Source organism: Mobula hypostoma, chromosome 9 (genome assembly GCF_963921235.1).
Source record: "Mobula hypostoma chromosome 9, sMobHyp1.1, whole genome shotgun sequence".
In the NCBI taxonomy this organism is placed as follows: Eukaryota; Metazoa; Chordata; class Chondrichthyes; order Myliobatiformes; family Myliobatidae; genus Mobula; species Mobula hypostoma.
The window spans coordinates 54582823-54596515 of NC_086105.1; the positions used below are offsets into that span (position 1 = coordinate 54582823).

General features: G+C 41.8%; 1 protein-coding gene across 2 annotated transcripts in view; it reads right to left on the reverse strand.

Annotated features, from left to right (window-relative positions):
* Positions 1-13693, reverse strand: part of wdr91 (WD repeat domain 91) — a 55341-nt gene that overhangs the window by 21820 nt on the left and 19828 nt on the right. For both annotated transcript variants that reach the window (XR_010019244.1, XM_063058317.1), the window contains exons 9-10: positions 12841-12991; positions 2893-2987 (exon numbers count right to left, since the gene is read on the reverse strand). Coding sequence is in view for 1 of the 2 variants with exons in the window: in XM_063058317.1 (XP_062914387.1) it covers positions 2893-2987; positions 12841-12991 (246 nt within the window). In the remaining variant the exon portion in view is untranslated. The remainder of the gene's footprint in view (positions 1-2892; positions 2988-12840; positions 12992-13693) is intronic.

Consider the following 13693-nt stretch of genomic DNA (forward strand, 5'->3'; position numbering starts at 1 on the left):
AAGGGATTGAAGGCAGATAAATCCCCAGGGCCAGATGGTCTGCATCCCAGAGTGCTTAAGGAAGTAGCCCAAAAAATAGTGGATGCATTAGTGATAATTTTTCAAAACTCGTTAGATTCTGGACTAGTTCCTGAGGATTGCAGGGTGGCTAATGTAACCCCACTTTTTAAAAAAGGAGGGAGAGAGAAACCAGGGAATTATAGACCGGTTAGCCTAATGTCGGTGGTGGGGAAACTGCTGGAGTCAGTTATCAAAGATGTGATAACAGCACATTTGGAAAGTGGCGAAATCATCGGACAAAGTCAGCATGGATTTGTGAAAGGAAAATCATGTCTGGCGAATCTCATAGGATTTTTTGAGGATGTAACTAGTAGAGTGGATAGGGGAGAACCAGTGGATGTGGTATATTTGGATTTTCAAAAGGCTTTTGACAAGGTCCCACACAGGAGATTAGTGTGCAAACTTAAAGCACATGGTATTGGGGGTAAGGTATTGATGTGGATAGAGAATTGGTTGGCAGACAGGAAGCAAAGAGTGGGAATAAACAGGGCCTTTTCAGAATGGCAGGCAGTGACTAGTGAGGTACCGCAAGGCTCAGTGCTGGGACCCCAGTTGTTTACAATATATATTGATGACTTGGATGAGGGAATTAAATGCAGCATCTCCAAGTTTGCGGATGACACGAAGCTGGGTGGCAGTGTTAGCTGTGAGGAGGATGCTAAGAGGATGCAAGGTGACTTGGATAGGTTGGGTGAGTGGGCAAATTCATGGCAGATGCAATTTAATGTGGATAAATGTGAAGTTATCCACTTTGGCGGCAAAAATAGGAAAACAGATTATTATCTGAATAGTGACCAATTAGGAAAAGGGGAGGTGCAACAAGACCTGGGTGTCATTATACACCAGTCATTGAAAGTGGGCATGCAGGTACAGCAGGCCGTGAAAAAGGCGAATGGTATGCTGGCATTTATAGCAAGAGGATTCGAGTACAGGAGCAGGGAGGTACTACTGCAGTTGTACAAGGCCTTGGTAAGACCACACCTGGAGTATTATGTGCCGTTTTGGTCCCCTAATCTGAGGAAAGACATCCTTGCCATAGAGGGAGTACAAAGAAGGTTCACCAGATTGATTCCTGGGATGGCAGGACTTTCATATGAAGAAAGTACTGGATGAACTAGGCTTGTACTCGTTGGAATTTAGAAGACTGAGGGGGGATCTGATTGAAACGTATAAAATCCTAAAGGGATTGGACAGGCTAGATGCAGGAAGATTGTTCCCGATGTTGGGGAAGTCCAGAATGAGGGGTCACGGTTTGAGGGTAAAACCTTTTGGAAGCCTTTTAGGACTGAGATTAGGAAAAACTTCTTCACACAGAGAGTGGTGAATCTGTGGAATTCTCTGCCACAGGAAACAGTTGAGGCCAGTTCATTGGCTATATTTAAGAGGGAGTTAGATATGGCCCTTGTGGCTAGGGGGATCAGAGGGTATGGAGGGAAGGCTGGTGCAGGGTTCTGAGTTGGATGATCAGCCATGATCATAATAAATGGCGGTGCGGGCTCGAAGGGCCGAATGGCCTACTCCTGCACATATTTTCTATGAGGCTGCTTAACAAGCTACAAACCTATGGTATCACAGGAAAGATTCTAGCAAGGATAAAGCAGTGACTGATTAGCAGGAGGCAAAGAACGGGAATAAAGGGAGCCTTTTCTGGCTGGCTGCTGGTGCCTAGTGGTGTTCCACAGTGGACTGTATTGGGACTGATTCTTTTTATGTTATATGTCAATGATTTGAATGATGGAATTGATGGCTTTGTTGCAAAGTTTGCAGACAATATGAATAGAGGTGGAGAGACAGGTAGCTTTGAGGAAGTAGAGAGGCTACAGAAGGAGAATGGACAAAGAAACGGCAGATGGTACAGTGTTAAAGTGTATGGTCATACGCTTTGATAGAAGCAACAAAAGGGTTGACTATTCTCTAAATAGAGAGAAACTACAAAAAAAACTGAGGTGTAGAGGGACTTGGAAGTCCTTGTGTAGGATTTCTTAAAGGTTAATTTGCAGGTTGAGTCTGTGGTGAGGAAGGCAAATGCAATGCTAGCATTCATTTCAAGAGGAATAGAATTTAATGCTGAAACTTTATAACCACTGGTGAGGTCTCACGTGGAATAGTGTGAACAGGTTTGGGCCCCTTATCTTTGAAATGATGTGCTGAACCTGGAGAAAGCTCAAAGGAAGTTCACGAAAATGTTTCCAGGAATGAATGGCTTGTCATACAAGAGCATTTGATGGCTCTGGGCCTGTATTCACTAGAATTCAGAAGAGTGAGGGGCCACCTCACTGAAACCTATCAATTGGTGAAAAAGCTTGATAGCGTGGATGTGGAGAGGATGCTTCCTATAATGGAGGAGTCTAAGAGCTGGAGGACACAGACTCCAAATAGAGGGGTGTACTTTTAGAACAGAGATAAGGAGGAATTTCTTTAGCTAGACAGTGGTGAATCTGTGGAATTCTTTGCCACAGGCAGCTGTTAAGGCCAAGCCTTCAGATATATTTAAGGCAGACGTTGACAGATTCTTGATTGGTCAGCACATGAAGGAATACAGGGATGGGGGTGGTGGAAGGCAGGAGATTGAGACAGAGAGGAAAACTGGATCAGCCATGATGAAATGGTAGAGCAGACTTTATGGCCAATTCTGCTCCTATATATTATGGTCTTATGGTAAAAGATTAATTGCTCCTGCAGGCAATTGCAATGCAAGCAAAATGAGCCATTTCTACATACAAATATTTCATTTACAGCCCCAAGCAATTTTAAGATGCATCTTAAAATTGCAATCTTGCAAATCTACAGTATTTCATGTACATTTCATGCCACAATAACTCTAAAACTTACCGGGGATACGATTCATCAATTATTAACTCGTACAAATTCTTCTTGGCATCAGTGTCATAAAGTCGGACTGTCCCAACTCCGCTGCCAAGCAACAGCTGCAGGAGATGTAATCAACAATTTACTACACATACTTTCTCAAACCCTGGGGAAGATGAGTTGACATTATACACTTTATTCTTAATTGTACTCCTGTGTAGATGAAATGCAACAGATGATCTCTAAAGTTCATAGAAATCTGGCATCACTCACAGAACTGCTACTGACCTTGTGGATGTGGAGATGATATTTACCCCTGGGAAGAAACTAGAGGTAGGGATGACTGCTTAAAAATGAGCACCTTCCAATTACAACAGAAAGGAGGCAAATTTTTCTGTCAGCATCACAAATCCCACCATGACATGCAGCTGGTGCAAAACATATTTTAACAATAAGTCACCAATCATTGATTTAGTCAATTTAGGCCAAAAGTAGATCAAGATCCCCCGCTTTGGAGAGTGAGGGGATGGAGGGAGACAGGAGAGGGAGGACTGGAGGAGGGATTTGAGGAACAGCTAACACTATTTATGTGCAGCTCTTGGATGCTTGTGGAGATTATCTGTCACTTGGGACTAACACACAGAAACACCTACAACTGCCTCCCCATCAGGTCTAGTCCCCAAGCACCAGAGTAGTTGACAATCTATGACAATACAAGATTTCAGATGAAAGAAACCAAGAGGATTCATACTGCAGACAAAATGAATTGGTCAGAAATGGGCAACCAAGTATAAAGAAGGGATGAGGGGATATTGAAAACCTGAGGCAATTAAGGAAGGCATTCAGTTTTCAATGTTACATAAAATCATAGGGCAATTAGTTAACCTCAACAAAATAAACATAATACTGTAAAGATGCAAACAGGTAAATACATGTGCTGCAAGAAACATGCACAAACTTTGGCAAAAAAGAGATCTTAAAGGAATAGGGAGAAGAGCAGAGGGAATTCTGGAATTTTTGTATTTGCTTAGTTTGTCATCTTGGGCATATTGGTTTGTCAGTATTTGTGTATAGTTTTTCATTGATTCTATTGTATCTCCTTATTCTACTGTGAATGCCTGCAAGAAACTGAATCTTGGGGTGGTGTATAGTGACATCTACATACTTTGAACTTGAAGAGCAATGGAGGTTTATGGAGTGAATTCTGGAATGTTTGTCAAGTGTGGATGAAGATTCCGTGGATTGAGCAAAAAGATGCGGAGTGCACAGGGTGATTGAAGGGTTACAGGTTTGTCTCAACAGGAGAATGGCATTTTGAATTTGAGTTCACGACATGGAGAATGAGAGGGTGACCAGACTGCAGAGGAAGCAGAAACCTTGTAGCTGAGATGTTTTAAGAGAACAGCAAAGGGCCTGAAGCCGTTGCTCAAGCAGTGATGCTATAGTGATAAGAACAACTCTCCAACTGTGCTTATTAGAAGCTCATCATTGAAGAAAAGTAAAGGTTACGAAAAATAAAGACACATCCTCAACTCTCAGGTTGTTTTAAAACCAGTTTCATAAATTTTTCTGAGGGAAAGAACTCTGTAGCCTCACCAAGTCTTGCCAGTGTGAGATCTTCATCTGATTAAGGGAATTACAGATGGGTAGTAAATGATGAACGCATTAGTGAAACCCCAAAAGCACAGACAAATAAATTTTGTTTTACACCTGCAATCTTTTGTCTTCGTAATGATATTTGCAGCTCAAAAGCAGCCACTGAGGTCACCACATCAATGATGTCCAATGAAAGGAGCTGTTTAGATGTACCCCACTTCCCATCTCTCTCTCGCTGTGGCCTTATCTGTAGAGCTCTTCAAACGCCTATGTAGCTATCTTGAAAATGTAGACTGAGCATTTCCACCAGCACCCCCTTTCATGACTCTAGGGGTGCATTTCTCCCCTTTCAACTCCTTTAATCCTAATCTATGCTTCATTGTTATTAAATTCTCTACCAAGATTTTTTTTCCTTTTCCAAATATCTATACCTCTCAAATGTTATGCAACTTAATTTAATCTACTTTAATATGATACCATCACTGGAGTCATCTTCCCTCCACAATTCCCAAGGAACAATTCCTCCGCTTTATTTTTCTAGTCCCACCACCACCCCACACTCAAGGTACAATCCATGCAACAGAGGCCCTAACATTTGCCTTTATACCTCTTCCTTTTCCACCATCAGGAACCCAAATACTCTTTCCAAATGAACTAACAACTTATTGTCCTTCTTCCCCCACCCCCAATCCAATACATACATTCTGTGTTCACAATGTGGCCTTCTTTGGATTGGAGAAAATATTCAGATGTCAGAACAGTTCCAGACTACAAGGGTGGTCCTGAGCTTCCCGCTACCTCCATTCTACTCTGACACGTCCTTGGTCTCTGCACTGTTTCAATAAAGCCCAAAACAAGCTTGAGAAACATAACTTTATCATCCTATTAGAGTGGTTACAACCTCCGGGTCTCAAAACTGAATTCAACAACTAAAGGGTAAACTCCTGGTACTCACAATTTACTTCTCTGTAGCCCTTACACTTGTCTACCCACACTGTAATTTTCTTTAGCTGCAATTCCATGTTCTATGGAATTCCAATGCAACTATGTAAGGCATAAGGCATCTGGACGGTATGCAAGAGAGTAGTTTTTCCACTGAATCTCGGTACACATAATAATAAAGCAATGAGAAACAGACATTAGAGGTCTCTAGTTCTGGGAATAGTTCATCCTGTACAAACTGTAATGTTAATTCAGCTTGTCTTCTCTTCAGTTTTTGCCTCATTTGAAGTATTTCTTTCCAGGTCCAAATTTGTTTCTAACCCTGGCCCAGCGCCCCCTCCCCAATAACCAAAATGACCTGTGCATTTCTGGTCATCCCATTACGAGGAAGATGTGGAAGGTCTGGAAGATGCAGAAGAGGTTCATCAGGATTATAAGACCATAAGATATAGGAGCAGAAGTCAGCCATTCAGCCCATTGAGTTTGTTTTGCCATTCAATCATGGGCTGATCCAATTCTTCCAACCATCCCCACTCCTCTGCCTTCACCCCACACCTTTTGATCCCCGGCTAATCAAGAACTTATTCATCTTTGCCTTAAACACACTCAATGACTTGGCTTCCACAGCCGCTCATGGCAACAACTTCCACAGATTTACCACCCTCTGACTAAAGTAATTTCTCCGCATCTCTGTTCTAAATGGATGTCCTTCAATCCTGACATCGTGCCCTCTTGTCCTAGAATCCCCTACCGTGGGAAATAACTTTGCCATATCTAATCTGTTTAGGCCTTTTAAAATTCTGAATGTTTTGATGAACACCGCCCCCCCTTCTCCTGAACTCCAGGGAACACAGCCCAAGAGCTGCCAGACGTTCCTCATATGGTGATCCTTTCATTCCTAGAATCATTCTTGTCAATCTTCCCTGAACCCTCTCCAATGTCAGTATATCCTTTCCAAAATAAGGAGCCCAAAACTGCACACAATACTCCAAATGTTGTCTCACGAATGCCTTATAGAGCCTCAATATCACATCCCTGCACTTATATTCTATACCTCTAGAAATGAATGCCAACATTGCATTCACCTTCTTCACAACCGACTCAACCTGGAGCCAGAAATCCATTAATACTGTAGTCCAAATCATTGACATACATCGTAAAAAGCAGCAGTCCTAACACTGACCCCTGTGGAACTCCACTGGTAACCGGCAGCCAGCCAGAATAGGATCCCTTTATTCCCACTCGCTGTTTTCTACCGACCAGCCAATGCTCCATTACAGACAATAAAGGGGGATAGAACAAACCTAGGCTGTTTTTGCTGGAGATCTGCTAGAGTTTTATAATATAATCAGTGGCATAAATAGAGCATAGAGTGAGAATCTGTTTCCCAGAGAAGGATTAAAGTTCAGAGGGAAAGTTTAAAGGAGATGTGTGACATAGATATGCGTGCTTGGAATGTGGTAGTGGAAGCAGACGAGATTGTGGTATTTTACAGGGATTTAGACAGGAGTACAAACATGCAAGAATAAGAGGATGTGAATCACATGCAGGCATATAGGTTTAACTTAACACACACACACAAAATGCTGGAGGAACTCAGTAGCATTTATGGGAAAAAGTAGTGTTGGCATTTCAGACCTGTTTTCCATAGATGCTGCTTGGCTTGCTGAGTTCCTCCAGCATTTTGTGTGTGTTGCTTGGATTTCCAACATCTACAGGTTTTCTGGTTTTTGATAGTTTTAACTTAACCTGCGTAGATCTGGAAGGCTGAAGGATCTGCTCCTGTGCTCTACCACTGATGTTAAGGAAAGGTAGGATAACCAGAGTCTAATGAAAGACAAAGGAGACAGGTGACAATGAAATTTTAAAAAGTTGGTGAATAGTTCCAGTGAGAACCAGACTAAATATTCCAAGCTCAGAAAGAAACTGTAAAGAATATTTAGATACAGAGGAAGAATGAGTGTTAGGGAGTACTCTGGATTCAGGTGAATACAACGGATAGTAAATCACAAACTAGTCTTTATTATTAATGTAAATTACGGGCAGTAAATTGAAGTTTAAAACAACCTTTGCAAATAAGCTTTATCGTCCTTAGAATCAAGGCCCTAAAGGGATGATAGTGCAAGAATATTTAACTTTCTATGAAAAAGGGATACAGCGATGTCATGGGTTTAATTGTGATGAGGGGAAAACTCTCAAAGTATATGCTTCATAAATCTGCGTATCTACAAGAGAAAACAAAGTGTCAGAAATTACAGTGAACAAATCACAGGGCTACAAGAGGAAATGGATGAATACAGAGAACAGCAAGACAAATAGAGCTGGGCAGATTGAAGGAACAGTTAGAATATTTAGAGAGAGAGACATGGGTGAGAAACAGGTAGAACAATTAGAACAATACAAGAATAAATCAGTCAGGGATCTGGACAGACAGGTAAATGGTATAAGGCCCAGCGGATGGGGTTCGCTGGGTAGCAGCCATCGAAATGATAGCTGAGGAAGATAATGAGATAAATTGGGAAGTGTTAGACCAGGAATTTGACAAGTGGGTAAGTGCCCACAAACAGAAGAGATTATTGCCAGTACTGCCTGTCACACTGGTATGGCACACTTCGAGACCGAGTAACGGCAGGCTCAGAATCCTGATGATCCCAAGCAGCCACTCAGACTCATGACAAGCCTTTCACCCCAGGAGAAAAGCAGAGCATTTTATCCGAACCACACAAAGTTGCCAATGACAAAGCAGAATTTTAGCACAAGTTAGAAGAAATGTTATTAAATTAGAAACCCACCAGATGCAAAGACAAACGTGTATTGGTTAAAGCTAAATGCCTGAAAATATGTGGATCAGTATGACCCTAAGGGTGCAGAATGGAACATGAGCAACTAACGGGAATGACAGTAATGAGGGGAGGTATCGGAATTTTAAAGAAGTGAGGCAGTGACTGTTGACCAGATCATCATCATAGCTTGTCAAACCAGACAGCCAGCCACTTTAGTGTTGTTTGGTTGATGTTGAGCAGGTCAGCGTCAGCATCAGCTAAATCAGGTGAGAGTGGACAGTTGCGCAGAACGTGTTCAATGTTCTGCACCCTTTTGCCACACTCACAGGATTCACTGGTCTTTAAACCCTACTTCACCAAATTGTCTCCCGTCCTACAAACTCCCACTCCCGATCTGTTGAGAGTGCACCACTTCCGTCTGACAAGCAGTGCCCCGTCTGGTAACGTTTCTGTGGGGTCTTGCACTGTATTGTTTGATGGGATTCTGGCTTCTCTTTGTTGCCAGAGGTCAATCTTGTATGTTTGGGGGGATGTTCCGTGCAGCAGTTCCTCCACTGTAGCAAAGCTTTTCCTCGACTTTAGGCAGTTGAAACTGACACATGATGATGTAGTGGGTGCTGTGGATCCGAGTTCTGTTTACCTTTTTCAATTTTTGTTGTAGTGTGTTCTTCGGATCTCTGGGGGAGAATGCCTGCAAGTCTGTAAATGATGTTCGTGGGTGTGGGGCGCAGTGTGCCCGTGATTATTCGGCAGGGCTCGTTAAGCAATGGGTCTATTTTCTTCGTATGAGCTGATCTGCCCCACACAGGTGCACAGTATTCTGCGGGTGCATAGCAGAGTGCTAGGGCAGTTGATCTAAGTGTGTGAACATTAGCTCCCTATTTCGTGCCTGCTAATTTTTTCAGGACAAAATTGCAAGAGCCAACTTTCCCTTGGAGTTTTTGGACGTGGGTGGCAAATGAGAGCATCCTATCCAGTGTTACGCCCAGGGAAATTCGAGCTCCTTCCCACACCAGAAGATCTTGAGTTTCCAAGCTGCTTCTTGATTCCTCAGGTGGAATGCACACACTTGAGATTTTGATGGATTTAGGTTCAGAGACTATTTTTCATAATACTGCTTCATTGCTTCGAGGACTGCTGTAAGTCATACTTCAACCTCTTGGAAGGAATTGGCTTGTGTTGCTATGCATAAGGTCGTCTGCATAGATAAACCTGCATGTGTTATGAAAGGTTGGTTGGTCGTTTGTGTAAACATTAAATAGTAGAGGTGCCAGGACTGATCCCTGTGGTAGTCCATTCTTTTGTGGGCGCCACCTACTCTTAATTCCATTCATTTCTACATAAAATCTGCGATTTTCTAGGAGGCTTCTTATTACTTTGACTGTGGTTTCATTCTTTAACATTTTAGATAATTTCAGTAGAAGGCCTCTGTGATTCACAGTGTTGTATGCCGCTGTTGATTTGACCAGATTATAGAATGAGTAAAGACAGCATCCAGTCAGACACAGCAGCTCTCAATAGCCCCCATTGCCGGTACTGGTCACTCTCAATGTACACAAGAGATTTAATAGGAGACCAGCAATGCAGTATGTCGTAGACAAAGGAGCTTCAGTATCTATAACTCATCTTTCTTTGCCCATACCTGGAGAGGCTATTTATCTCACAGGTGTAGGGGGCAAAACAATGAGGGCAGAAAAAAGTGAGCCTCAAGTACTTGAGATAGAGAGAATGCATTTTCTGGTGGACTTCTGGATGTGCCAAACAATGTAGACACAGTTCTGGGGATAGATGCACTTAGTAAAGCAGGTGCTGTTACAGACTCAGGGAAAGGACAGATTACATGGACAAGTCAGGGTCAGCAAACAAGAGTCACACAGTGGACAACATGACCACAGCAGCTCTGATAAATAGGGACTGGAGCCAGGATGGTGTATCGGGATTATGTCAAACAGTCCAAGGGGTACAGGCTGAACACAAACAAGATTGTGAACCAATCAGAACATACCCAATTGGAATAGAGTTATATAAACCCACACACAAAAATCCCAAACACCAGTGGAAATATGGGTTTGAACTAAAGGATGAGTTGTTCTAAAGTAGATTAAATTGCCCAAGACCAAGACTAACAGGTCATATAATCAGAATTTTGTAGATTAGAGACTTGAATCTGGGAAAACTCAGATGTTACAATTTTAGTTGATGTGGAATGTTTGTCTATGACCAATAATTCCCAGCATTCTTTATTTCAACCGCTTAAGGGCCAAGATTTTGGAAGATGGTTATAAATGCATGCTGAATGTTTAACCAGTGAGCAAATGAAGCATGAATAATGGTTTATTAAAAAAATATCACATGCAGTGTGGCCACACACAAGTTCTCTTGCTCCCTCTCCCTCGAGAGAATACAGCATGAATGAGTGCAAAGCCCATCGTGTATTTGTTAAATTTCTCATGTGTTTAATTATTTCAATTAATACAAGAGGAAGATTCTGTAACTTGATGTGTAACAGAATTTGCACGATGTCTTGAGTATCTACCTTTTAGAGTCAGAGAAAAGTACAGCAGAGAAACAGGCTCTTCAGCCCATGGCCAAGCCAAACCACTGCCTAATCCCATTGAACTGCACCAGGACCACAGCCCTCCATACCCCTGCCATCCAAGTACCTCTCCAAACTTCTCAAACATTGTAATCGAGCTCGCATACACGGCTTGTGCTGGGAGCTCGTTCCACTCTCTCACAATCCTGAGTGAAGAACTTTCTCCTCATGCTTTCCTTAACCCATGATCTCCAGTTGTAGTATCACCCAACCTCAGTAGAAAAAACTTGCTTGCATTTAACCTATGTCCCTCAATTTTACATACCTCGTCAAATCTCCCCTTAATCTTCTACATTCCAAGGAATAAAGTCCTAACCTATTCAATCTTTCCTTATAACTCAGATCCTCCAGTCCCAGAAAACATCCTTGCAAATTTTCTCTGTTCTCTTTCAACCTTATTTATATCTTCCCTGTAGGCAGGTGACCAAAACTGCACACAATACTCTGAATTAAGCCTCACCCATGTCTTATACAATTTCAACATTCTATCTCCTGTACTCAATATTTTGATTTATGAAGGCCATATGCGACCTTATCTAACTGTGATGTCACTTTCAATGGATTATGGACCTGTATTCCCAGATCCCTTTATTCTACTGCACTCCTCAATGCCCTACCATTCACTGGCCAAGATCTACCCTGGTTGGTCCTACTGAAGTGCAACATCTCGCTGTTATCTGCATTAAATTCCATCTGCCATTTTGCAGCCCATTTTTCCAATGTGCTCATATCCTGCTGCAAGCCATGATAGTCTTCCAAAATTTACTGATCCAGTTAACATCATCAACCAGATCATTGATATAGATGATATATCCAGCACCGATCTCTTTGCACTCCACCAGTCACAGGCCTCCAATCAGAGAGGCAACAGTCTACCACCACCCTCTGGCTTTTCCCACAAAGCCAAGTCAAATCCAATTTACTAGCTAATTTTGAATGCCAAACGACGGAACCTTCCTGACCAACCTCCCATGCAGGACCTTGTCAAATACTTTGCTAAAGTCCACGTAAACACTACCCATTGCCTTCATCAACTTTCCCGGTAACTTCCTCGAAAAACTATAAGCTTGGTTAGACACAAGCTATCACACACAAAGCCATGCTGACTATCCCTAATCAGTCCCCGTCTATCCAAATACTTATGGAGTACCTTCCAGTAATTTTCCCACAACTGATGTGAGGCTTTTCCTTTGTTTTTGGAATATGTGTTTATTGCGCATTAAATGTACGTTTCATGTTTTTTTGTCAGTTTATTGGTGAATCTTCAGAAGGAAGAAAAGTATATGTTGTTTTATCTGTGTTTTAAGTTTGTGTCTTTTTATTTCTTTGCTTTGAAATTGGTTTTGGAGAGAGAGACCTGGATTCCACTCTGGCTATGTGGAATTCAAGTCAAGGTGAAGGAAATATGAGTGTCTCTATTAAGATACTATGCCACGTAAATGGGACAGGAGACTGTTGCAAAGAGTTTCTAACCAATGTCAGCTGCATGGACTTGTGTGGTCACTGTGCTTAAAGTGAAGTTTTTAAACAGCATCATTTGCATGTATTTGTGTTCAAAATACATTGACTTTTGTCACTGATACTTTGTGGGAAATAAGCAGTAAGACAATTCAGAACTGTTTTGCTCACTGTGGTTTGAAGCATTCAGGTTTAGAAATGGGAGAAACAGCCAGGAGTGAAAATGAAATGATTTCACTACTTCAGCAGGTTAGGAACTATGAAGAATTTGAAGGTATCGACAATCACCTCGAATGTTACAATGAAAATGAAGACTTGGAGGGTGCAATCATTGAAAGTATTATATGGAAGCAATCCATCATCCACACTAGATGTCTGTGCTGATTTTGTTCATTTACAGTCAAAGAACACGACAGCATACACTGGATGAATTCCTCCATCCATAGCTATTAGAAACCAACAGTTTTATAGTCTTAATAGTGGCATTGACAGTGTTATAATTTGTTCGGTATTTGTTCAGTTAAATACATAATATGTTACCCAGCTAAAATACACTGTTCCTGTAAGCATTGCAGGTGGAAAGAGATTATTTCTCACCAATCGATCCGGTTTTGTGGCCCACTCCAGGGAGAGTAACTGTGACTTGGACATTATGGTGGCCTTCGTCTGCATGGTGGGATTGAATGTCCATACTTTAACCACTCCATCCACATCCAGACTAGCGACTCTCCTACCAGAGCAATCCACCCTAAACCAATCACAAAAAGTATTTTCAAAACCAGCATAATATCTTTAGAGACCTAAGCAGACTGGTATTAAATCTCCTCTTCCCACCCACCATAATCAACCTTCCCTTTACAAACATTTCAAATCCCCTTTACATGGAGAAGGTCCGCCATGGACACCAACATTGCCTCCTACTTCAGTACAAAAATGCTAACTCAGAGCACTTGAAAAGGATACAGCTGTGTAACAAAGTTCAGTTAACTGTTGAAACAAGCTCTGATGAAGGGTCTTCAATCCATACTGTTAACCATTTGTCATTTATATAGATACTGCTTGATCTGCTGAGTATTTTCAGCATTTTTTGGTGGGATTCCAGATACCAATTGCATCTGCAGTTTATGGCATCTTTAAGCACCCTGATGTTTACTGAATTAAGTTGATCCAATGGGCGCTTTTAGAACTATGAACAGCTACAGCATCGAAGCCTGTCAAAGGTAGCCTGAAAGACTAAACTTTACACAGCATTCATCACCAGCCAAGAATTCTGCAGCACAGGAAAGGAAAAACACTTACTTAGTGTACTGCAAGTTAATTTGATTCAGAACACCAATCATAGAACATAACAGCACAGAACAGGCCTTTCAGCCCACTACATTGCAGCATCCTTTTAACCTACTCTAAGATCAATCCAATTCTTCCCAACAGTCCTCCATTTTTCTATCAT